The sequence below is a fragment of the Armigeres subalbatus genome, chromosome 1, assembly GCF_024139115.2.
Source record: "Armigeres subalbatus isolate Guangzhou_Male chromosome 1, GZ_Asu_2, whole genome shotgun sequence".
NCBI lineage: Eukaryota > Metazoa > Arthropoda > Insecta > Diptera > Culicidae > Armigeres > Armigeres subalbatus.
The window spans coordinates 300,748,435-300,774,531 of NC_085139.1; the positions used below are offsets into that span (position 1 = coordinate 300,748,435).

General features: G+C 39.2%; 1 protein-coding gene across 2 annotated transcripts in view; it reads right to left on the bottom strand.

Moving 5' to 3' along the window:
- LOC134207814 (eye-specific diacylglycerol kinase) overlaps positions 1–26,097 on the bottom strand; it is a 312,235-nt gene that overhangs the window by 183,180 nt on the left and 102,958 nt on the right. The window contains exons 1-2 of one of the 2 annotated variants that reach the window (XM_062683749.1): positions 12,663–13,150; positions 12,198–12,336 (exon numbers count right to left, since the gene is read on the bottom strand). In XM_062683749.1, the coding sequence (XP_062539733.1) occupies positions 12,198–12,336; positions 12,663–13,135 (612 nt within the window). In that variant the 5' untranslated portion in view covers positions 13,136–13,150. Of the gene's footprint in view, positions 1–12,197; positions 12,337–12,662; positions 13,151–26,097 lie in introns of those variants that run through there. The other variant, XM_062683748.1, reaches the window with a different exon arrangement.

Consider the following 26,097-nt stretch of genomic DNA (forward strand, 5'->3'; position numbering starts at 1 on the left):
CTATGAGAAGTTAAACCGTTCACGTAAGGGCCACGTGCCACAGCCTGATATGTGTAAGGACATACACGGGAACGTTCTTACGAACGAGCGCGAGGTGATCCAAAGGTGGCGGCAGCACTACGAAGAACACCTGAATGGCGATGTGGCAGACGAAGATGGCGGTATGATGATGGACCTGGGATGGACATAATCTTACCGGCTCCGAATCTCCAGGAAATCCAGGAGGAGATTGGCCGGCTGAAGAACAACAAAGCCCCTGGGGTTGACCAACTACCAGGAGAGCTATTTAAACACGGTGGTGAAGCACTGGCTAGAGCGCTGCACTGGGCAATTACCAAGATTTGGGAGGAGGAAGTTTTGCTGCAGGTGTCCCATCTACAAAAAGGGCGATAAGCTGGATTGTACCAACTACCGCGCAATCACATTGCTGAACGCCGCCTACAAGGTACTCTCCCAAATTTTATGCCGTCGACTAGCACCAACTGCAAGGGAGTTCGTGGGGCAGTACCAGGCGGGTTTATGGGCGAACGCTCCACCACGGACCAGGTGTTCGCCATTCGCCAAGTACTGCAGAAATGCCGCGAATACAACGTGCCCACACATCATCTATTCATCGACTTCAAAGCCGCATATGATACAATCGATCGGGACCAGCTATGGCAGCTAATGCACGAACACGGTTTTCCGGATAAACTGACACGGTTGATCAAAGCGACGATGGATCGGGTGATGTGCGTAGTTCGAGTTTCAGGGGCATTCTCGAGTCCCTTCGAAACCCGCAGAGGGTTACGGCAAGGTGATGGTCTTTCGTGTCTGCTATTCAACATCGCCTTGGAAGGGGTAATACGAAGAGCAGGGATTAACACGAGTGGTACAATTTTCAATAAGTCCGTCCAGCTATTTGGCTTCGCCGACGACATAGATATTATGGCACGTAACTTTGAGAAGATGGAGGAAGCCTACATCAGACTGAAGAGGGAAGCTAAGCGGATCGGACTAGTCATCAACACGTCGAAGACCGTGTGAGTTAAAGTCTCCTAGAATCAACTGTGGCTCAGGCATAGCAGAGCAGATTTCGTTAAGATCTCTGCGTCACATAGTAGCATTCGGCGGTATATACACAGAGGCTATGCTGAGGCTTTTCCCTCGTATGGTGACATGACATGCGAATACCTCAGCGCTTGTCATCGAGGGAAGATCTATTCTGTAAAAGGAGTGGAGCTTGTTGTTGAAGCGAATAATGTTGAAATCGTGGAAAGAGAGAACTTTGTCTGGAGAAAGCCATGTTTCACTAAGAGCAAATGCGTCACAGCATGAGCTGTGAACTAAAAACTTAAACGGATCCAGATTTTTAAAAATACTCCTACAGTTCCACTGCAAGACTACGATCTTATCCCCGACCTCGTTGGTTAAATTAGCCATCGAGGGATAAGATTGAATCTAGAACATGCCATTTTGAAATCAATTGCTTCAATAAGGCTTTCACCAGTGAGATATGTTGATAATGTTTCTCACTGTGGGAGAGATTTCTAGTGTATTGAAGATGAAATCCACAATCCCAGAAAGAGTCATTTTGTCAGGTACCTCAACATGGTTATGTTGAACCGCTTGGTGATTTTGTTGCTGATGTAAGCTTTTTGGGCAAAAAACTGGAACAGCTGGGGTTTTAGATGTTCCCGGAAGTGGCGGGAAATTGCCAGCCGCAAACTTGAACCCCACAGAAGAAACTTTTTGGGGTTTCCCACCATAAGCAATATTTTCCAGGGGAGGGTCGAGTACTCTGTTCAACGACAGGAACATCTTGAAAAGCGTATTGGCGTTTTGGCCTGCACCTTTCTAGCTTTCTTTTTGTCCCTGTTTCGATGACAGTGTCTTCAGCATTTCTGCATAGGATCGCCTTGACCGCTGTTTTATTGAGCGGATTTGATGTTTCTCCTCTCTATATACCGAGCACACGCAGTGAGTTCATGCGGAGCTTCGCCACAGCAGGTACACTTCGGCTGTTTACTGCAGAGACCCTCGGCATGCTGCTCACCGCATTTGCTACACCGTGGTTTATTACAGCAGTATGTCTCTGTGTGACCAATCTGCTGGCACTTTTTACAGTCCATTACGGTCGGTATATAGAGGCGCACTGGTAATCGACCCTAGAACAAGGTGGTCAGGAAGGGCAGAACCAGAAAAGATCACACGATACGAATCAGACGGTTTTTTGGTTCCATCTTCTGGCACGTAATTCATTTGTCTAACATCAAGAATCTGAACTGTTGGGACCGCTCGATTTTTAAACCCCCCAGTATCAGTCTTGATGTCAGCACATGTTAGAAACGGCTCGGTGACCACTCCTGCAATCTCGACTTCCCTGCTTGCGATGTATACGTGATATTCCAATCGAAAGAGCTCGAAGGCAGCAATTCTGTTGGCCTGTTCACGATCACTTACAGTGACTTGCAACTTATTACCGCTTGGGGCATTCACTTCAATAATGCCCTGAAACGATTTTGCCAGATCTTTTCCGATTCGCAATTTGTTTAGCGGTTTACTTTTGGGCCGAAAGAAAACCAGAAATGGGCCCTTAGATCCGGGCGGGTACGCTTTTAGGCGGGGGATCACCGGGGGTGTTGATCCACTTGCTTGTTGATCCATAGTATCAGGAGAAGGCAGGTTAAAAAAACCAGGAAAATTTGAGTTGTTGATGTTTACCGGTTTTTGCAAAACAGTTTCATCGGGAGTTAAGTCGGTTTAATTAAATTGCTCGTATTCCGGGGATGGAATGTAATCATCGTTCGAAATTTCGAATTGCGAATCACCCCCGCCTTTGTCATCAGTTTCTATTGGGGAGAATGATCACCGCAACGAAAAATAAAATGATTCCATTATTGAAACAAAGAGCACGCAGATTGCGGTTATTCCAAAAACAAAAAGAGAAGAGTGGGAAAACGTGCTGTAATAAGGGGCTTTGTAGGTTATAACACTAGCTGCTATGAAAAACCCAACTCGTCAAACAAAAAAAAGGCGGATAAATAAAAAAATGAGAAAAAATATAACGAAAAAATAGATTGCAAAAACAAATATAACGAAAAAAAAATTACGAGAAAAAAAAATAACAAAAGAGAAAAAGAAATAGGGTAGAATACGGCATTGGCAGGGTGCGACAGTTGTTGGCACCCTCAACAATATTTGCGTTTTCCAGCAAACATACACTATTTATGAACATAATTTTGATACAATCACACAATTTCAAGTCTAAGCTTTCCTTTGAATAAGTTGTTTGTGTGAAAGTAGCAAGATTTGACGAGTTAATCACCGAAACAAATTTGCAACTACGAAATCCTTGTCATTATTGCATTGCCAAAGAAAGCAGCGCACGAAAAGCAAACTGTTACTTACTTTTTTGGATCGCCTGTTTCTGCTGTTTATTGCGTATGACACGACAAATTAAGTACGTAAAATACTTTTTACACTTTATCACCACTTGATTATCACCACAAAGAGCAAATTTATGCAATATTTGCTCTATGTTTCACTAAATAAAATCAGGACCGTTCGTTTTCTTTGACAGCAGCACATTTCGGAATAGAGCGAGAGAATGTGTTTGTGAGCATACCAAACACACGCTTAAAAGATACCACGCACAATTCTATGTGATTTGATTTTAGCAAAAATACGAACAAAATATCCGGCGATGGCATTTATTAAAAAAGGGTTAAAATACAAATGCTTCTATTCAGATTTTTACGCAGACCATGAATTATATCAAAAGTGATAGCAACACCGTAGTATTTTAACCCTTATGTGGCTGACAGGACCGTTTTCCTTTTGCAACTTGAATACTTTCTAAGCTCATCAAAAATATCATAACCATTCCTGTTCCTACATAGCGCATTTCAACCATAAATAATTGCCTACTGTTAGGGTATTATCTAGTATTCAACTGAGAAACGTAGTGTAAGAATGGGGTGGCTCCAACGGCTGGATAGGACACTGCTGCCCATTATTCAACATATGAAGACTCACGAGGTGGAATATATTGTTAATATACTATACTACCAGAACTGACGAGCTTCGTTTCACCTAAAATTGATTAATTATATATTTTTTACATTATTTAAAAGACGGTTGAGTATTCGAAATTTGCAAATTTTTATTCCATATTTTCGATTAATTTTCGATTAAAGCAGAAATTTGTATGGGAGTCCCCCTTCCAGAAGAGGGGTCTAATACCATCATAAGAATTTTCATCATTCCCAAAAACCTCTACATACAAATGTTCATGCCGTTTCCTAGTCTATAAGGGCAGACAGACAAAAATTCATTCTTATGTGTATAGTTAATTTTACGTAGTTTACGTCGAGCGGTCGTGTTTTGTACACAACCACCATGATTTTTTTGATGAAAAAAACATCATGTAAGGACCTCAAAGAGCAAGTTGTATATTTGAAACTGGTTGATAGACTTTTGCTTACGCGTGTAGGCTCTAAGGCATTACAAAAGACAAAAAATCTAAATCTTGGCAGCGGACAAAAAGCATATAAGTTCCCTTCTTCAAAATGGCCAATATTATTCAAATAGGTTGAAAATGGTAAAAGTTATGCAAATGTCAATATCTGGGTACACGGGTACCCTATATGCCATTCACCTCCTTTTTTGTTGGCCGCATAAGGGTTAAATTTGTTTTACAATGTGTTTAAATGCTTTTGCCTATCTGTCTACATGACATAACATTAATGCCAAGGCTAAAAATTCATGTTTTGTTTTACCCAGTTTTGATAAACAATAAAGTTTGTTCCAAAATTGAGTGAAGCGAGATGAGCGTGCTGCCGATTAATATGAATGAATTTTACTACTGGAGGATATGGACAACCAGCATTTGGCACCAATACATTACCAGTTTTCTACATCCATGTCTAGTTGCTAAAGGGAGCAAACTCATTACTGATAATAGAAATTGCTATGCCAATAGAAGAAACGTTGACCTGCTACTTTATATTAAATTTACTGAGTTTGTGGTAAAATCTGTTATATTTAGTGAACACCAATCATCAAAGAAAGAGCATACAAATGTATACCAGTTGAACTGCACCTGTGTTTTAGTGTAATTATTAATTATTTTTATCATTCAATTTGGCGAATGTCTTAGACTGCCAAGAATAGGTATTTTCCCCTATAAAGAAAAAAAATGTAACGAAAAAAAAATATAACTGAAAAAAAAATAACTTTTATCAGATGAACTTTTAGCACAGTTCCACTTGCCAATTCAACTACCAATATTCACAAGATTCGAGAGACCGAAAACAACTGGCGAGATATTTACCGACAGTCAGAGTGTAAAATAATCGAAAATTTTTGGTGAGTCCACCTTTCTTCACTTGTCAGCTCACTTCCAGGCACATTCATAGTCGGCTCTGGACTGTCAATATTCAGTTGAATATTGGTCATTGCATATTAGACTGGCCCAGATTACTATGGAGAGAAAAAAATGTTGTCGAATTCCACGGGGCACCCCCCAGGATTGTGTCTTTGGGTGAGAAAATCAATCTCTGAAAATTTTAGCTCAATCGCTTGTTGCATAAGCTGGCGCATTTGATTTGAAGTTTGTATGGGGATTTCAGCCAAAATGCATAGGAAAATACACCTCCGTCACTCATTCGATCAGGAAATTGGTTCTGATTGCTCGATTGACCTCAGAATTGCAAAAACGGCAGTTGGTATGCTACAGAACAATTTCACAGAACATTGCATGATGATTAAATGAACTTTTATATAATTTTCGGCTGATTTATTAGGAGCTGATTTCTGTATTTTTGGGTTTTTTGATCGAATCGCATCAGCCGAAACCTATATAAAAGTTCATTTAATCATCATACAATGTTCTGTGTAATTGTTCTGTAGCATACCAACTGCCGTTTTTGCAATTCTGAAGTCAATCGAGCAATCAGAACCAATTTCCTGATCGAATGAGTGACGGAGGTGTATTTTCCTATACATTTTGGCTGAAATCCCCATACAAACTTCAAATCAAATGCGCCAGCTTATGCAACAAGCGATTGAGCTGAAATTTTCAGAGATTGATTTTCTCACCCAAAGATACAATCCTGGGGGGTGCCCCGTGGAATTAGACGACTTTTTGTTTCCTGGGCCAGTCTATTGCATATGTATGCACATTCTACAAATCGATACATTATCTGAAATCTGAACACGCTTTTAATAAGTAAAGTAATTTATCACATAGAACTGAATCCTACTTGCATCAGCGAGGCGTAAACATAAACAACAGTAAAGCACATTTGACGATTAGAAAAATCAAGCATCCGAAAGATGTTCAATTAGCAAACAAGAGCTAACGGTAAACATCAATATAAACAACGTTAATTCTGTTTTTTCTGTAGTAAGCACACTCAGTGACAGTTGAACGAATGAGTTGGTGGAGCAGTCGTTTGACTATGTCATTCTATGTTTTGAATAATCATGCGATGTTTGTCAAAATTCGGACTGAATTTGCTTCATGAAGATGAATATTTTAAGCTCTACCGACAGTAACAGCTTTGATAGGTAGGTAGCGTACCAGCGTCGATGGCGACTCTTCTGCAGGCAGGCTTTTGTCGTCGTATTGACTGCTACGATGGGAATGGGGGCTTCGGTAGCAAGATCATTGCCGCACTTTCTGCTGCTGTTGGTGTTGCAGCTTTTGGAAGGGCTGCGACTTGCGATCTGGCAGGTTGTCGTAGCCGGAAGTGCCTTAACAGACACACCGGAGGTCTCGACCAGGGTGTGCTGCTTCCCAGTCACAGGGCACAAAACGCGTTTTTTTTAAAGCGAGTGTAAAAAACTTCTAATGAGAAAATCACTCGAAAAACTTCACGCGAGATGAGAGCAATAAAAAAAACAAACTGCTTGCTTCTAACAAAGAACAGGGAATGACTGAAAGTCATAACCTCAAATATCTAATGGTAATTTTTTGAACCGAAGTTCGATAGATTTCAAAACGACAATTTGTTTGAATCCCGCACGAGCAAAAGCCTGTTAGGATTCCGAACATGAGTTCGTTCGAAATAAAACAGGAATTCGCTCGAATTCCATACGGTTAAATGTCCGAACAAGAAATCGTTCAAAGGGAAACTAATTCGATTTTTTATTGGGAGTTCATTAGATTTGTAAACGCAAATTGGTTTGAAATCCAAACGGTACTTGGTTCGAGTTACGCACGAAAATTTAAGCGAATGCCAAACGAAAAAGAATTCGCTCGAAATCCATAGGCAAGTTTAATCGAATTTCGAACAGGAATTTGTTATAATTATAAATGCAAGTTCGATTTCTGAATAAGAGTTTCTAACAGATTTTAATTCGAATTCCGGAAAGAAATTCGTTCAAATTCAAACGGTACTTAGTTAGAATTGCCTAACGAAAATTCGTTTGAAATCCAAATAGGAATTTGATCGAATTCCGAACGGGAAATCTTTCGAGTTTCACACGCTATTTTGTTCGAATTGCAAACGAGGATTCGTTCGAGTTCCGCACGGGAGTTCGTTCGAATTCTGAACCGGATTCGCTCAAAATCCATACGGGAAGATATTATAGTTTCAGACAGAATTTTAAACGGGAACTCGTTCGATTATTTAGAAGAAATTTGTTAAATCTCTAAACGGCAGTTCGTTAGATTTCTAAACGGAAATTCGTTTAAATTCCAAACGGAATATGTTTCAATTTCGATAATAAATACTTCTGAATTCGAAGACAGAATTTCGTTTAACTTACGAACGAGAGTTCGTTCGACTTCCGAAAGCGAATTTGATCGACTTCCAATCGGGATTCCGTTTGAATTCCAAACGGAAATACTTTCGAATTCCTAAAGAAAAGTCATTCAAAATTCGATTGGTGATTCGTTTGAATTCTGAACAAAAATTTGTTCGAATTCCGAATGGAAATTTGTTCCAATTCTGAACAGAAAAACGTTCCAAACGGAAATTAAAAAAAAAACCCAGATTAATCCACCTAGCGTTGGTGGTGCCTTTTTCGCATTTAGTTAAGACACCAACCTTATATGGGGTTTATATGGTCCGATGTACCATTTTCTTCATAACTTTTAAACGCAATGACCGATCGTTATAAAATTCAATAGTGATCAACAAGGCTTTGTCCCCTGTCGAATGAAACTTATTGCGAGAAAATCGGTTAAGGATTACTATACGAAAAGTTGTCTAATGTTTTTTATAGCTTTTGTGCACACACATACACACACACATACACACGGACAGACAGACATGTGCTCAGCTTGTCGAGCTGAGTCGATTGGTATATAATACTATGGGTCTCAGAGGCTTCTAAAAAAAGTTCGTTTTCGGAGTGAAATGATAGCCTTTCGGTACAACTTAGTTGTACGAGAAAGGCAAAAACGAAACGGGAACTCACTTAAACGAATCCCAAACGAAAATTCTATCGGAATCCGAAATGGTACTGTTTCCAATCCCAAACGGTACTTCGTTCGAATTACAAAGGGGAATTCTTGAGAATTCCAAACAGTAATGTGTTTGAATTCTGAACAGGATTACGTTGGAATTACAAACGATAAATTGTTCGCATTCTGAACGGGAATTCGTTCAAATACTGAGCATAAGTTCGTTAGAATTCTAAACGGGAATTTATTTGAAAACTAAAAACTGATATGTGAATATGTACATTATATGGAAGATAATGATTTGAGGGGCCCTCCATAGCCGTGCGGTAAAACGCTCGGTTACAAATTCGATTCCCGTTGCCGATCTAGACAATTTTCGGATTGGAAATTGTCTCGACTTCCCTGGGCATAAAAGTATCATCGTGGTAGCCTCATGATATACCAATGCAAAATGGTAACCTGGCTTAGAAACCTCGCAGTTAATAAGTGTGGAAGTGCTTAATGAACACTAATCTGCGAGGCGGCTCTGTTCCAAGTGTAGGGATGTAATGCCAATAATAATAATTACAAGAAGAAGAAGCCTTGTTTTTAGTTTAAGCAGCTTCGTTTTGAAGAAATAAGCCCTTAACCAGCCTCTAATGATTGTTGGAACGGGATCAGAACTATGTGGGTGATTATTTAAATCATCTGAAATGCGCTCAGTTCCACAGAAATTTATTAATTCAATTCAATTATTAATTCAATCTAAACAAATAATCACTGGTCCATGGTCGACTTGAAATTGGCAGCACAGAGACAAATACGAATATTTTCTGTGGTGTTCGTATTAATAGTGGCAAAACAATAACTTTTGTTTTGTATAGATATGAAAAACAACTGAATGATTAGTTACTAACTTGAATGTAGATGTTACAGGATACCTAGAAGATTTAGTTAATAATAGGAATTGTGGAATATGACATTTGAATTGGTTAATATGTCAGAAATAAGTACAGCTACTTATTCAAAAAAAAAAATGCCTAGTTAGTATGTAATTTTCCAACAAGCTGTTTAATAAATTAATAATAATAAAAAATTAGAAATTGCTATAAATAAACAATAACAAATTGCTAATGATATGGAAATGCTAATATCATCTTCCAAATTCGGACGTATGTACATGTTCATGATAGCATTAGAGGCGAAAGTATAGAATTGATAGTTCCGTTAGGATACGGCAGGCATGAAGAATGTTTTTATAGAAGTCGATTTGAAAGCGAGCGGAGGGCAATATTTGTGATGGCATATATCGCACGACCTTCCTTCTGCCAAACTCTCGTATGAAGGGGTAAGGAAGAATATCAGTATGTAAGCTGATATATTTTTACTGGCAAAAGGAAGATGGTTTGACTTGCTCATATGCCATCGCGTGCGGAAGGATTTGCTATCGACGAGTACTGTCTCCCAATTTCTAATATGACATCAGCATTTAGTCGAATAAGGATTTTTATTGCACAGTTCTGTTTTCTCATTGCGTGAAATTGCTTCCCTAAAGTTGATACTCCATTTGATTTTCATGTTCCGTTTCGGGATGCTCTTCTTCCCTATATACAAATGTGAGCAGACGTCCCGCGTTTCACGGGATCCTACAGAAACTTATCCCGAAATTTTTCCATGAATTACTGCGGAAATTCCTCCAGGAATTCCCCCGTATATTCCTCTATGAATTCTTTTGTAAGAATTGATGGAGGAATATTTGGAGGAATTCCTTGGGGAATATCCTGAGGCATTCCTGGAGGAATACACGAAAGAATTCCTGGGGAAATATTCAAAGGAATTCCTGGAAGAATAACAGGACGAAATTCTGAAGGAATATCCAAAGGAGTTCTTGTAAGAATATCCGGAGGAATTCCAGAAGAAATACCCGAGGGAATATTTGGAAAAATATTTGGAGGAATATCCAAGCGAGTTCCTGGAAGAAATCCTCGGAATTCCCGGAGTAATATCCGGAAGAATTCTTGGAGGAATGTCCGGAGGAATATCCGAAGGAATTCTAGGACGAAATCCAGGAGGCATATCCGAAGGAATATTGGGAGTAATATTCGCCGAAGTCCTGAAGGAATATCCGGAAAAGTTCCTGAAGAAATATTCGAAGGAATATCTGAAGGAATATTTGAAGGAATTCTTGGAGGAGTATCTGGAACAATACCTGGAGGAATATGCGAAAGACTTCCTGGAGGAATTTCTGAAAGAAATTCCTGGAGGAATATTCAAAGGACTTCCTGAAGAAATATTTGGAGGAGTTCCTGGAGAAATACCTGGAGGAATATTCGGAGGAATTCCATGATGAATAACTGGTGAAATTTCTGGAGTAATATCCAGAAGAAATCCTGGAAGAATATCAGGAAGAACTTCTATGCGGACAAATCACTGGAGAAATCTTGAAGGAATGTATGGGGGAACTCCTGGAGGAATATCCGAAAGAATTTTTGCACGAATATCCCGACGAATTCCTGGAGGAATATCCGTAAGAATATTTGGAGGAAAACTCGGCACTCCTGGAGGTATAGCCGAACGATTTCCTGGAGGTATATTCACGAGACTTTCAAAAGGACTTCAAGGAAGAATTCCCGAAGGAATGTCCGGGGGAATTCCTGGAGGAAAATACGAAGTAATATCTGGAAGAATTCCTGGAGGAATATCCGGAGGAATTTCTGGAAGAATCTCCAAAGGAACTCCTGGGAGAATGTCAGCTGGATCTTCTGGAGGAATATCCAGAGGGATTCCCTTGGGAATATCAGGAGGAAATCCTGGAGGAATATCCGAAAAAATTCCTGAAGAAATATTCTGAGGAATTCCTGGAGGAATATTCGTAGGAATTCATGAAGGAATATCCAAAGGATTTCGTATGAGAATATCAGGAGGAACTCCTGGCCGAATATGCGAAAGAATTATTTGTCTTTTTTGTCTTATTTGTCTTGATTGACTTATTTGTCTTATTTGCCTTTTGTATTTTACATATTTTCCAATGTTGTTCCAGAAAACGCACATGTTTCCATATTCCAGAATCAGCTGGTGTTTATTTTGATCTCCCCAATTCGTGATTGATCGACGCTGCTGTTTCTCTCTCGTCGATCCACTGCACGAGTGATAAATTCCTTCCCCATTGTTACCAGTCCATTTTGGTTTCCGTTTGCTGCAAATTCTCAAGCAATTGTAGACTGAACAATGATGAAAAAATTTTGGCGACACTGACAGCTTCATTCTGGCGGGCTAAATCGTGCAATTTTCTCTTTCAAAGAGAGCTACCACGTGCTTTTTCAACAGAAAATCTTTCCCTCAGACCTTAACGAAAAACTGTATTTTATAAAAATCTGCAATGAACGCTCTGCGGAGTTCCCCAAATGGTGTATAAAGACACTCCAGAGAGATCTGGCCAAACTTTTGCAAACTCATTTGTGAAATCAGACACTCCATTATAATAATTAACCCTACCATGTGGAATATTTTGAATCGCTTCGAGATATAAAACATACCTCTTTGAATGATTAAAAAAGTAAAAAAAAAATACCGTTTTGACTATTGAATCATTTCTAGATGGTCAATAGGCGACATCGCATCTCATTTGGAAGTAAAAACATTCTTATTCCAGGACAACGCAGAATTAAGACTTAAAACATTGAAACGTTTCTGATGAATTGAATGTATTCGATGGATCAACAAAGATATCAATTTCATATCAATTAAATTCGCCCTCATCCCCAGTTCCCAGAATCCATCCGATACACTCGAAACGCTGAAATAAAATAATTGCAGAACTTACCGAGCAGTCGTTGTCGCCCACGTAGCAACAGTCACCGGATACCGACGTCGGCACCCACAGATGGTCCCCGGAGACAGCGTTCTCGCTCCAATCCGGCGTGCACCGAATCTGCCTCCCGTGGGTATCGGCACTGGGTTTTCTGTATACGAAACGAAACATTTATAAAATTGTACTTTCAGATTGGCAACATTATGGATGGCATTTTCAGGAGCAAAAACGGAACATTGGATTGCGGGACAGGCGGGTATAAATGAGACACTAATGGGAACTTATTGCTTCGCAACCGAACTCAAGGTCTCGGTGGGCCAAGACCGCAGATGGAATTGAATTTACTGCGGAGAAATTTACGATTTCATAAATTATGATTACGAGCAACCGGGCGAGCTCGGAGTTGGAGTTCCCTGATTCGGTTGAAAAATATGCGCGGATTAATAATAATATACGAGAGATTTTCCTTTCAAATACCTGAATTTGTAGGGTAGTAAGGATCGGTCCCGATAGCGAATCGCCTTCCGTCGCCCAGCCCAGCCTCGGCCCAGTTTTCGCTGTTGTTGGGCGAACGCCGCGGAACTGCTGCAACTGGCGAACAGCGGAACGGAGAAGCTCCTTCCGTAGTGAATCAGCATGGGTCGCGCTCGAACCAGAGAAGGATGCGATGTTTTATGTTCCACCATCGCAGTAGTAAACGGTGGAATCGGGCAGCTGCATGTTCTTCGGTAAACTCGCGCACTACACACCGGACGGTGACGGATGCTGGACGTGGAACACTTTCGCCGGACGAGGCAGCTTCCGATGACGCTGACCGAGCACGCTTTGGCCACCATGGCGGGCCAACCCGTTCGACGGCGACGTTTTTTCGATTTCTTCTTTTCACTCGAGAACAGAGACCCGTAACAGGGCAGACAAAGTCGGCTTGCCGAGGCGTTTATTATTACCATGGTTACTAACAGTGGTCACTATTTTAGAAAGAAGGCACCATTTGTTCGGTCAACAAGATACATCAGAATGTAAATAAGGAAAATAAACATCGAAAAACATCGCACATTTGATTAAGATCATGACGGATTTTCTATCGCAATGTTAAATGTGTTTTCCTTTCGACATTTATGCGATTGCTCCCTGAAGACATCCCCAAAATTATTCAGATTTCTTCCGCAAAACAGCAATAACCTTAAATTATCGAAACATTGTGTTTACCACCCACAAACAAACGGCTCTCAATCAGTGCCCCTTACAAAGCATTGTAATGGGGCATCAATATTGGCGATAAATTTTGCGACGCCGACGCCGCGCCGTTCAAATCCTAATCCCCGAGCAGCGCAGCCACGTGCACGAAATATGTTTTCGTCGTCGGCTTTATGGATTTCTGCTCTGGCTCTGTGGCTCTGTTGGTTGGTTGGTCGGTTTCGGTTGGTCTTGATGGGCCGTGTCACCGGATAATAAATTTCACGCCTAGAGGTAGCAAACAAGTGCCGCCCCGAGCGCTGTGAATATTCCCGGCAGTGTTCGGCCCCGTTGCGTGTTATGGGGCGGGGAATGGAGGGGGGCACTTCAAGTTATGGAATGGAAAACAGAAAGTGCACGTGGGGGCGCAGGGTTGTTGACATTTGGTCCAGTTCGGGGAAAACCGGGTCACACAGTTCGCACGCAAGCAGCTTGGCATTGGATTGAGTGTAGTAAACATTGACGCACTGCAGCGCAGTTATGAAGAGCTGGACGCATTACCGAGGCAGATTCGGTGGAGGTCGAGAGCGGTTGGAACGATTCAGTGGAAAAGTGTTGATAAACAGATGCGGTAGAGGATGATTGCAGGAATGCTATTTCTGGAATGAGATTCAAAACATGTTTAGATGTGTCGGGTCAACGATCGGTTGGGAAATCGGACCAATGATTCAGATGGAACTTTCTACATCGGGTTACGGACGTATCGATAAATAGGTCAAACTGTCCGGGAGATTGATGCTGGTGTTGATGATGTTTTGAACTGTTCAAAGTCATTTCATTAAAATAGTTAAAACATACCTTAACTGTTCGAATGAAAGGTTTAGATTAAACTATCACAGATCATACAATATAAAACAATTTTTTTGGGCACCATAATTTGTATTAGTGTATAGTGCCTAGCATCTAATTTGCGAATGGGGATCTATCATAATATTTCCTTTCAAAATGACATAAATCGTGAATAAAACAAGTCATTCGAATTCCGAACGAAAAATAGTTTTCATTCCAAACAAGAAACAAGAATTCGTACGGAAATAATTCATAACAGGAATGCGACCGGATTTAAACAAGAAAATAAATTCGGATTATGAGCGGGAATTCATTTGAATTCCGAACCGAAATCCATTCGGAATTCATATTCTTTTCAAATTTCGAACTTAAATCCGGTCGAATCCGAAACGAAATTGGATTCGATTCGTTCAAATTCCAAACAAATTCGATCAAAATCCGGTACGGTAATTCAATCGAATGTGTTCAGAGTAATCATTCCGTAAATTTGTTCGCATTTCAAACAAAATTTATTAAATTTCCGAACGAGAACTCGTTTGAATTCCGAACAGTTATTGAGGGAATTCATACGCAAGGGGTGACAAAAACTTAGTTTTGAGAAAAACTGGCGAAAATTTTTTTCATAGAGGTTTGATAAATTACTAATTTTCTGTGAATTTTCAGATCTTTATATACAACGTACAAACTATATCAACATATTGCCAAAAGTATCTAAAAGAAAGCATTTTTTGCATTTGTTACTTAAGCATTTGTTACTAACACCCCTCTGCTTTTAAGTCATTCTAAATAAAAACTCGTTCGAAATTCAAAAAGAAGAATGAATTTCTAAAGGAAATGCATTCAACTTTCCAACGAGAATGCGTTCAAACTAAAAAAAACGTTCTAAGCTCGTACGATTTTTTTATTGATTAATTACAATGGAATTGAAATTCCGAACGATAATTCCTTCGTGCCCCGAACAGGAATCCGATTGAATTCTTTCGAATTCCGAACAGAAACTCGTTCGCATTCCAAACAAGACTTCACACGATTTTTTAATGGGAAAACATTCGAATTTTAAATGGTAGGGGAACGGTTCGCCACTTCATCTCATAGCTCCTATTTCCATCCCATCAAAAACAAAGCAATGGTAAGGAATTTGGTTTGTTTATTATTTTTGTGATTTTTTCGGCAGTGATCACGCGTGTTGACAAAAAGAAGCGACGAATTTGGTGCCGTATTTCTGTGTTTAGCGATGAGATGGATATATGTACAGTGAGATGGATAACGGAACATTTCCCCTAATTCGATCAAATTCCGCACAGGAATTTGATCGAATTCCGAATCGGAAGTTGCTCTAATTTCTGAAGGGAATTCGTTCTAACTCCCAACGAGAACACGTTTAATCTCCAAACGGGAATTTGTTAGACTTTCAGACGCGAATTGAATTGAATTCGAAAAGGGAATTCGTTTGCATTCCGAATAAAAATTTATCGAAAAACTTTCGAAACCCGAACAGGAAATTAATTCGGCTTCCAAACGAAAATTTCTTCGCTTACCGAACGGAAATTCGTTTGAATGTAAAATAGGAATTCATTTGAAATCCAAATGGAAATTTATAAAATTTATTTAAAAAATTACATTAGAATGGTCAAAAAAGCACTTCAGGGGAATAGATCGCATGTTTTCTATAATCTACATATATACATAAAAATGAATTTCTATCTGTACAAACCCATATAGACTCGGAAACTACTGAAAAGATTGGCGTGAAAATTTGTATGCAGAGGTTTTTGAGGTCGGGGAAGGTTCTTAAGATGGTTCAAAACCCCTTCCTCTTCTGGAAAGTAGGGCTCATACTAATGAAACAAAAACTTCTGCATAACTCCAGAGCTTATCAGAGAATAAATTAATTTTGGGCGAAACAAAGATCATCGAGTCTGCTTGTTTTTCATATTTTCGCATCAATGAATATGCATTGCCATCATTCCTGAAAAAAAAAATCGATTTTGAAAAAACTTTTGGGAGAAACCCTTGGGAAAAACAATAATTTTTGAATAATTCCGAAATGCAATGCCATATCGGGCCAATTTTCAATAGCAAACAATGGAACCGCATTCCTCGTCAAATGCAACTTGTTGCGAGTAAATCGGGTAATGCTAAATTCTAAAAACATACACACACATACGGACATCACCTCGGTTCGTCAAGATAAGTCGATCAATATATAACACTATGGGTCTCCGGTCCTTCTATCAATAGTTTATTTGAGTAATCCTATAGCTTTTCGGTACAACTTTGTTGTACGAGAAAGGCAAAAATACGAACGAGAATATGTTCTAATTGATAACGGTAGTTCGTTCGAGCTCCTACCGAAAAATCGTTCGAATTTCGAACGCAAATATGTTCAAAACCCGTACAAAAATTTATTCAGGTTCCGAATGAAAGTTCATACAAATTTCAAACACGAATATGTTCGAATTGCTGACGAAAAGCAATTTAAATTCCGATCAGGAATCCGTTCGAACTCCTAATGGGAAATCGTTCGAATTTAGAACAAAAATTCGCTCGAATTCCGAACGGAAGTTGGTACGAATGACGAACGCGAGTTCGTTCAAATTCCGAAAGGGAATTCGTTCAAACTCCGAAATAGGAATTCGTTCGAATCATGAATGGGAAACAGTTCAAATAGGGGAAAAGACGGCTTTGGCAAGTTTTGTTCTATCTAAAGAATGTTTAGGCCAAATTTGAGCATAATCAGTCATAAAACCCCCCCTGACAATAATAGAACAAAACCTGCCAAAGTCGTCATTCCCCCTACTAAACAGGAATTCGTACAAATTTGAAACAGGAATTCGTTCAAATTCTGAATTATAATTCGTTGTGGGCCCTTCTTACCCGTACGGTAAGATTCGCGGCTACAAAGCAAAACCATGCTGAGGGTGGCTGGATTCGATTCTTGGTCCCGGAATTCCGAAATAAAATTCGTTCAACTTCCACAATTGAATTCGTTCGAATTGAATTGAATTCGAAAATTTATGACTCTACGACACTACCCATAATTCCATTACCCATAATGTAATTACCCCGAAGGCCACTACCCCGAACTCAACATCCCCGAATGAGTCACTACCCTGAGTGCCATTACCCCTAATTGGACACTACCTTGAATGAGTCAGTACCCAGAATTAATCATTATTTCTAGTTTATAATTAATTTCAATGAAAAAATTGTTACACAATAAAAATTTAATCAGAATTCACATGAATGAACATTAATTGGAACTGAAACTGTTTCAATGCAGTATGGAACTAAGTATTCTTATCCCGTTCCACTTCGTATGGCACTCTTCAAGATTCCTGAATGGCAGGGGGAGATTATGCAGCCCGTTTTCATGCACAATGCAGAGTTGGAGGCAATTGCGGTCCACGTTAGCATGGCTACTAGGGCAACAAGGTAGAAGTTGTTCCTTGGTCGCTGTATCCGGATTCTGGATAAAGCGTGGTCTAAAACTCAAAATCGACGAGGGGTGAATGGGTGAGTAAGAGTGAGTGAGTGATTAAGTGAGTGAGTAAGAGTGAGTGTGTGAGTGAGCGAGTAAGAGTTAGTGAGCGGACGAGTAAGAGTAAACGAGTAAGAGTGAGCGAGAAAGAGAGAGCGAATGATTCAGAGTAAATGAGTGAGTAAAAGTGAATGAGTGAGTAAGAGTGATTAAGTGAGTGAGAGTTTGTGAATCTATGAGAGTGGGTAAATGAGTAATAATTAGTGAGACAGAGGAAGTGAGTGAGTAAGGGGGTTTGTGTATAAGAGTGAGAGAAAGGGAGATCTTGTATGTCTTCGGGAATTTGCCTTGACTTGAAGAAGGCATCATCTCGTTTCGCCTTCTATCGAGCAGACGTTGCTTTTAAAAAGGCAGTATTTCCTCCGTGTACCTTATCGAGGTATAAGCACGTTCATTAAAAGCAGGTATTATCTCCTCTGTCTGCCTTATACCGAGCAAACACGTCCATTTAAAGAAGGCATCATCTCCTCTGTCTGCCTTATACCGAGCATACGCTTCCATTTAAAGAAGGCATCATCTCCTCTGTGTGCCTTATACCGGGAAAACGCGTTCTGTTGGAAAAAAGGATCTCTTACTCCATTTCGTAGAATAGTACTTTTCCAGGTCATAATGACAGGAATGATAGTTAAAGCTAATTAGAAGAAAAATCAAAACTGTTGGTTAAACTGGTTGGTTAAAAACTGGCGATTCATCGATATCTGTTGGTGTTAAACATAATAATAGAATACTATAGATTCTAAATGTTTTCGGGATAATTGCCTTTCGGGGTAATGGATTTCGGGGTAGTGTCCCATTCGGGGTAATGACTTTCGGGGTACTGTCCCATTCGGGGTAGTGGCCTTCGGGGTAACGGCATTCGGGGTACTGGGGTGGAGCCAAGTTAATTCACTGAATATTGAAAGGGAATTTGTTCGAATTGTTTTTAACTTCCCCATTTGTTCGAATTTCGAAAGGAAAATTGATTTCCTGCGAATTCCGGGCGAGAATTCGTCCAAAAATTGAACAGGAGTTTGTTCAAATTTCGAACGAGAAGCCGTTCTAATTACGAACAGAAATTCGTACGACTTCCAAACGAGAATTAATTCGAATTCCGAACGGGAACCTTAAATTCTAAACGGGAATTCATTCAAATCTCAAGCAGGCATTTGATCGAAATCTAAGCGGAACTCATTCGTATTCCGAGAGAGAATGCGTTCGTATTTTAAAAGGAAATTAGTTCAGTTTTCGAAAGTGACGTTTTTGACAATTTGTAAAAAACATATTTTAAATGGCTCAAATCTCGCAGAATTTTAAAGCTACAAATAATTTCTTCATATGCATTTTGAAATGAATTTTTCAAGCTTGTAATCAACTTTTTGTAGGTTACAATGAAATCTTTATCGGCGAACATCGACTTGTTATTTTGTTGTATAAGTTTGTTAGTTTTGTTAAAAACTCAATGATTGCTAGTGTTTAAAATGTTGTTAGTTCTTGAGTTTGAAAAAATATTTTGTTAAAATTTATTCATCTAAAGCTTAAGTCTAGAGAAATAAAATCGAATAAAATCAATTAATAATCTAAACTATAAAGCCAAAATAAAACAACTTGAATGCAAGAAATTCAAATTCAAACCGATACAAAACAAATATTGTACCCTCTCGTAATGATGCGGAATGCAAGCATCGTCACCGAAATGGTTGTTTGGCCGAAAGGGTCGTTTGGTCGAAAGAGTCATTTGGTCGAAAGGGTCATTTGGCCGAAAGGGTCGTTTGGCCGAAAGGGTCATTTGGCCGAAAGGGTCATTTGGCCGAAAGGGTCGTTTGGCCAAAAGGGTCGTTTGACCGAAAGGGTCATTAGGCCGAAAGGGTCATTTGGCCGAAAGGGTAATTTAGCCGAAAGGGTCATTTGGCCGAATAGGACATTTGGTCGAATAGATCATTTAAAAAGAGAGAAATTAGGAATGAGAAAAGAGACGTCTCACTTCTCACTTTTGATTTTTCTCTTCTCATGAGCATGAGCATGAGCATGATTGACCGCCCACGGTTGCTACTCTGTTATTGCCAGGTCAGCTGTAATTACACAGAGAACCAACAGATGGTGTTTGGGACTAACATCATCCTCAATGTGTAAGAACTGGTGACCCAAAATTAAGCAATACCAGCGCCGGCCGTGTCCGAATGCAGGTCAATTAGGGAATGGGTAGGAAATGTTGACGTGATACTCGCTTTGATGGAAGCCGACGAGTCATCTGCACTTCCACGAGAAATCACTGGGATTTTGGATATATGGGGTAGGGAGTGTAGCAGGGTTCGTTTTGGTAAACGATATGCGGGGTGTTGCGTGTAGTTTGATCGAAATTAAACAAAAAACTCATTCGAACGCGCATTAGTTAATTGAGTTACCGACCGCACAACGCAGAACAAAATATTTCGGTGATCGCACGATCGTTCTGCGTGTTAGAAGAAGCCCGATTGGACGCGCACTACTGTTTTAATCGCTAATTATTTTACTAACTTGCACTATCGTGCGATCGTTCTGCATGTTCGAGATCGAGAAAACACGAAACATGATCGGGTACGCACTCCTTCCACTAGAAATCACTAAAATGATGGATATATAGGTCTGGGAGTGTAGCAGGGTTCGTTTTGGTACACGGTATGCCGGGTGTATCGTGTAAATCGAGACTGAGCTTGAATACTATCAAAAGCGCACCTTATTACTTTGTTTTCCGACAGACTATATGAAGATAAACAGAAAGATTCGGACTTCGCGAACATTCTGCGCGCCTCATGAAAACACGATTGAACGCGCATTAATTATTTTGTTTTCTAACCGACTGCATGGGGCAAAACATAGCAAAACTGCATGGAATATTCCGCGAAAATTTTCCGTGCATTCCGAAAACAAGTACATATAATTCAAAAATACAATATGAAATAAGGGATCCATCACAACTTTAGGAAAGAAACTAATCTATATGTATGTTATGGTATAGAGTATTGTTCAATCCGTATAATTTTATTATGTTCCAGTTGAACTTTTAGCATTGTCATAATGCACTTTTGCAATCTTATTACATAATGGTAATGATGCAATACGACTCTGGAATACATATGTGTGCGTAATAGATTACATATAAAGGAGTGTGTAATAGCAAATCTCGTAGGACAAAAACTGTGTGAAAAAATGCGTACGTACAATGCATTAATGTAAAATAAGGGCAATCTAGCGAGGGATTTGACGTAACTGCGAGATGTAGAGCTTGTAAATAAGTGAGTGCGACAGTGAGCTTTGTTGAAATAAAAAAACTGATACCAATACCAAGGTGATAATCAGCTGAGGAAATGCAAAGATGCACAAATTTTAAATCAAAGAGTGTACTACAACAATTGGTCGGCCCTACAACTAAGCGCATATCCTACCGAAAATGTGTGGATAAATTGATATTAAATTATTTTCGTTTAACTTTTACGATCAAAATATCACAAGTTAATCATTAAGCAGTTTGGTGCGTTTTGACAGAGCCCCGACCAATAATCTAATATGAATATTTTTGTTGCCAATGAGGGAGTCTAAAAAAAGTGCCGTTGAAACTGTCGAAAAATATTAACTACCGTTTTGGCGTTTTGGCGAACATGACTCACACTCCAAACACTGGCATTTTAGAGCCCGAAAACTAAAATTTCCATCGGTTATAAACGAATTTAAGCTCCAATGAGGAAAATCCAATGAGCCAAAATTGATATTTTAAAGCGAGTGTTCGGAATATAAGTCACGCTCGGAATCTGAGTCAAAACGGCATTAGCTTTCATTAGTCATTGTTAAAAATTGGGAACATTATTATGGCACTATTCGCCTCGGTTAATAATGTGATTGAACGACAAATTCTAGTTAATTAAGATTTCCTAAATGCAGAATTGAAATGCTTGCGACAATAGGAACACCTTACCTTAATATGTTGCATAATAACAAAACTTTAAGTAGTATGGATCTCACCAAGTTAATATTACTGCCATAGCCATCAAACGGAATTTGCAAAACTTCGCATTGCAATGAGTGTTTTGGCCATCTTCGTGTGTTCCAGGGAATTTTGAGCAAGGTTTTGAGGCATCCGACACTTACATTATTCTGAACCTCTTGTACATGGCTGAACATCTCTGCTCTCACTAAATTATGAACTACATGTCCTTAGTTTTACAGCTGAGAACTATAGAAGCAAAATTTGAAAAACAAAAAGAATGACAGCAGCTTGTAAAAATTGCGTCCACTTTGTACTAATGCTTACTTCGATCTCTATAATTTCACCAAATTATAAGTACAAACACTTCTCACTTTTGATTTTTCTCTTCTCACTGTAAAAAGTGAGAAGCGCGAAATGAGTAGCGAGACGTCTCACTTCGGCCATACGATCCGGCTAAATGACCCTTCCGGCCAAATCACCGTTTCGACTAATCGACCCTTTCGGCCTAATTATCTTTTCGCCTTATGACTCTTTCGGCCAAAAGACCTTTTTGGCTAAATGACCATTTTGGCCAAATGACCCATTCGGCCAAACGACCTTTTCGGCCAAATGACCCTTTCGACCAAATGACTTTTGGCCAGATGGGTTTCGACCTAATGGTTGGTTGTTGACCCTTCCCCGCGTGTGTATACATGTGTATAGACACTATTTGAAACTTAGCATTATTCGATTTACTCTCAACAAGTTGCATTCGACGGGGCATACGGTCCCATTGTTTGCTATTCAAAATCATTGAAGAAGGAATCCCATATTAGCTGCGCTGTTCTTTGACGCATTTCCAGGAAGACTTGGGCTGGGACTTGAGGCGACGTTGTATGCTATTCTGATAGCGAAGAAAACATCTCCGGCTGACGCTCTTGTAGACATTATTGAGTCGCACGTAATGGTCTCCAAGTGGTGCTTGGAGTACTTCCTCAGAACCGCTTTCTTTTGCCTTTTTAACTGTCGGAGTCTGGGTTTCTGCCACGGAGTGCGGTTAACGGATAGGCTTCGCTTGGGAACATGCTTGACCACCACATACGACAGAACATGAAAAAAAGTTTGAGCTGCAGCATCTACATTTTTGTCATGCAATATATTATCCCAGTCCAGTGTCGACAGAATATGGTTCATGCTGCCGATGTCTCCTTTTCAGAAGTCGTAAATAACAGGTGCAATGTCGGCAGCATGAACCATAATGTCGTCTTTGCCTTTCTCGGTAATAATGTGTAGTGTTGGATGATGGGGAACCTACGTTACCAACGGTGCAGGAGATAATGAAATTGATGGAACAGTGTCACGAAGACTAACAAAGCATAAATCCAGGAATCTGTTATTTTCATTCGCAACATGATTGATTTGTTAAGTGTGGCTGAGCTGTAATGTTGAAAGGTTGAAATCACCGATGATGAAGATGCCATCTAAGGTCAAAGCTTGGTCCACGATAGAGTTGACTGAATACGTATGAGCATCGATCAGTGTTAGTGCTATCGCCCATAAAGAGAAAACGTACCGTCCACAATTTGACAAATAGCTATAACAATTTAGCACCACGAAGGACCACATCGATTTGGAGTGGAAAATGCTACGTCCTGAGCGCGATTAGCCCCGAGAATCACCAACAATTTTTGGTTTGGTCTGTTTGCCTTCAGGATTGTAGACATAAGAAATATTAATAAATCTGAAAATCCAAATATCTATTTATTTTTTATTTTTTACATTTGGAAATCATATTTTTAAATGTTTAGATTTTTAAATATTATAAATCCAGCGGCGTAAAACAACTTTCTGATATTTAATCAGCGTGTACAATGTACAATGTACATATGTGTGCATGTATGTCTGTGCGCAATACAACTCACTCATGTTTTTGGCACTAATCCTTAACTAACTGATTTGAGCGTAACAAGTACCTCACTAGCGCTCTACAAAAAGAACTTAACCTTATTGGGCCCAATTTCGGTCTATTTGAAAAGTGAGAATGGGACAATTTTAGAAAAGGTGTAATTTTGAAGAGTTTGTATCAATCATTCCTTTATGCAGGTTAAATTTATTATTCAAGATTTTTTCAATCTAATTAAAACTTAATTCCGAAGTGCAGTTGTTGTTAGCTTTGTCATATATAGTATGAACAATTACATTTTGGTTCATTGTCAGAAGACAGCGTGAGCCTGATCTTGTTCTATGGCATCTTACATGGTGGTTCCAATGGGAATGGAATCAAAGAAAAGCTTTCAGTTATTAACAGTAGAAATGCTGATAGAATTCTTATTTGAAAAGCATGAATTGTTTAGAAGAATGTACTAAAATAAATCAAACGTCAATTGATTATCATAAGCATTTTGTATCAGAAGTGCTTGAAAGAAAATTCCCGAACTCCTCTCTTCCCGTTTAGCTGTTAACAGATTTTTTAGTCAGTTATGCATGATTTCAACTCCTTCATATTTGTATTTGTACTTGTTCACCATCTTCACTTTGTCGTACAGACTAGGGAAATGTTCCGATTTCCATCCCACTGTACATATATCCATCTCATCGCTAAACAAAGAAATGCGGCACCAAATTCGTCGCTTCTTTTTGTTAATATGCGTGCTCACTGCTGTAAAAAATCACAAAAATAATAAACAAACCAAATTCCTTTCTATTGCTTTGTTTTTGATGGGATGGGAATAGGAGCTATGCGATGAAGTGGCGAACCGTTCTCCTATTTAATTCCTAACTTAATCACTAATTCTGGCACTAAATTTTTTTTTTGACATTGAGAAATCGAATTCGTCAAAAACATCATTAAAAGAACGCAAGCATATGTTAAAACTATTATTGCAAACGAAATTCGTTCTATGAAACGGAATAGCTAAAAGCGAGGAATTTCGGCAAATCTAATGAAATGTTTTTGAATGCGTTCAATTTTTAAGGGGTGTGTAACATAAAATGGGTACCATACCGAGGAAGCATATTCTAAGATACTACGTACTAGAGCACAAAACAGTGTCTTAAGACAATAAATATCTGAGAATTCAGCCGTATGTAGTCTAATAAAGCCTAGTATCGTGTATGCTTTGGAGATCTCAATGCTTATGTGTTCGTTAAATGTTAACTTTGAGTCGGTAGTAACAACAAATTGAATTCACGCGATCCAGATAATCCGTTCCCATTTGATACTGGTGAACAATAATATTGATTGAGCGGGAGAAAGATATCACTTTGCATTTCTTGGCATTTACCCGCATGCCGTTGTCGTCACACCAAATTAGCAAGTGGTTCAAGTCAAGCACAATTAGTCAAGGAGTCGATGACACAGAGATTGGAAAGGTACGAAGAAAGCCAATTTAAAATCCATTAAGGAAATCCCAAGTGATTCATTTTTGTAATGATTAGATTGTGCGGTACCATATCAAACGCTTTAGCCAAGTCCACGTAAGCCGAATCAACTTTTTTGTTTTTTTTTTTGTGAAGGTTTACTGGCGGGACTCTGAATAGAGTAGAAACCTCTGCACCAGGCCTTTGATGATACCGTTGCATAATTCCTTTCGAAGCAGTTTGCCAGCCGTACACGGAACATGTCGTCCAAGAAGACGCTGTTGCAACTGAATCAGAGGAAATTACGTTCATAAATAGTCAGACAGGTCTCATGCTAACTAACATCGTTATAGTTTAAAGTCATTTTTGTCATTTTCTTGTCAGAGTCAAATTATTTTGTCAGCTTTCATGTTTTTTAGATGTCTATTATCATTATAGGCGCTCGAAATGTACCGAAGCAGTTTATCCGACTGACATGGAACATGTTGCCCAATGCTTCATCGTAGAAACTGAGCCGGAAGTTGTTTTATCAAGTGTAAGAAAGTGTTCAATCCCCGATTTATAAAAAATGACAAGTTAATAACTTTTGAAGCAGTTTTCCAGCCGTACAAGGATCATGTCGTCCATTAAGACACTGTTGAACTGGCTCAAAAGACATTACATTTACAACTCTAATAGATACTCTCTCCCATTATCTCATTCCTAATCATATAGATTATTTTTTAATCTTTCGTTTATTTTGGAGGCTCAATTGCCGAATCATATAGATTGATCTGTACGATGTCATTCTTGTCTTTATGGTCAGAAGGTATGAAGTATGCGTTCCTTGAATTACTTTGTTTGCCTAAGTTATTGGTTCATCCTGTGTCAATACTATCAAACACAATGTATGTTATGTCTTGTAAAAAGTGGAAACTGTTCGTGCATTTAGTCTATTTTATTGTTATTCCTTTGTCAAGGTATTACTATTATTATGTTCTAATAAGTAGCTTGATCGTTTCCAAACTAACTGTCATTATCTATCATGTACTAATGATCAGTTATGAGTCAGTTATAGGATTCACTTT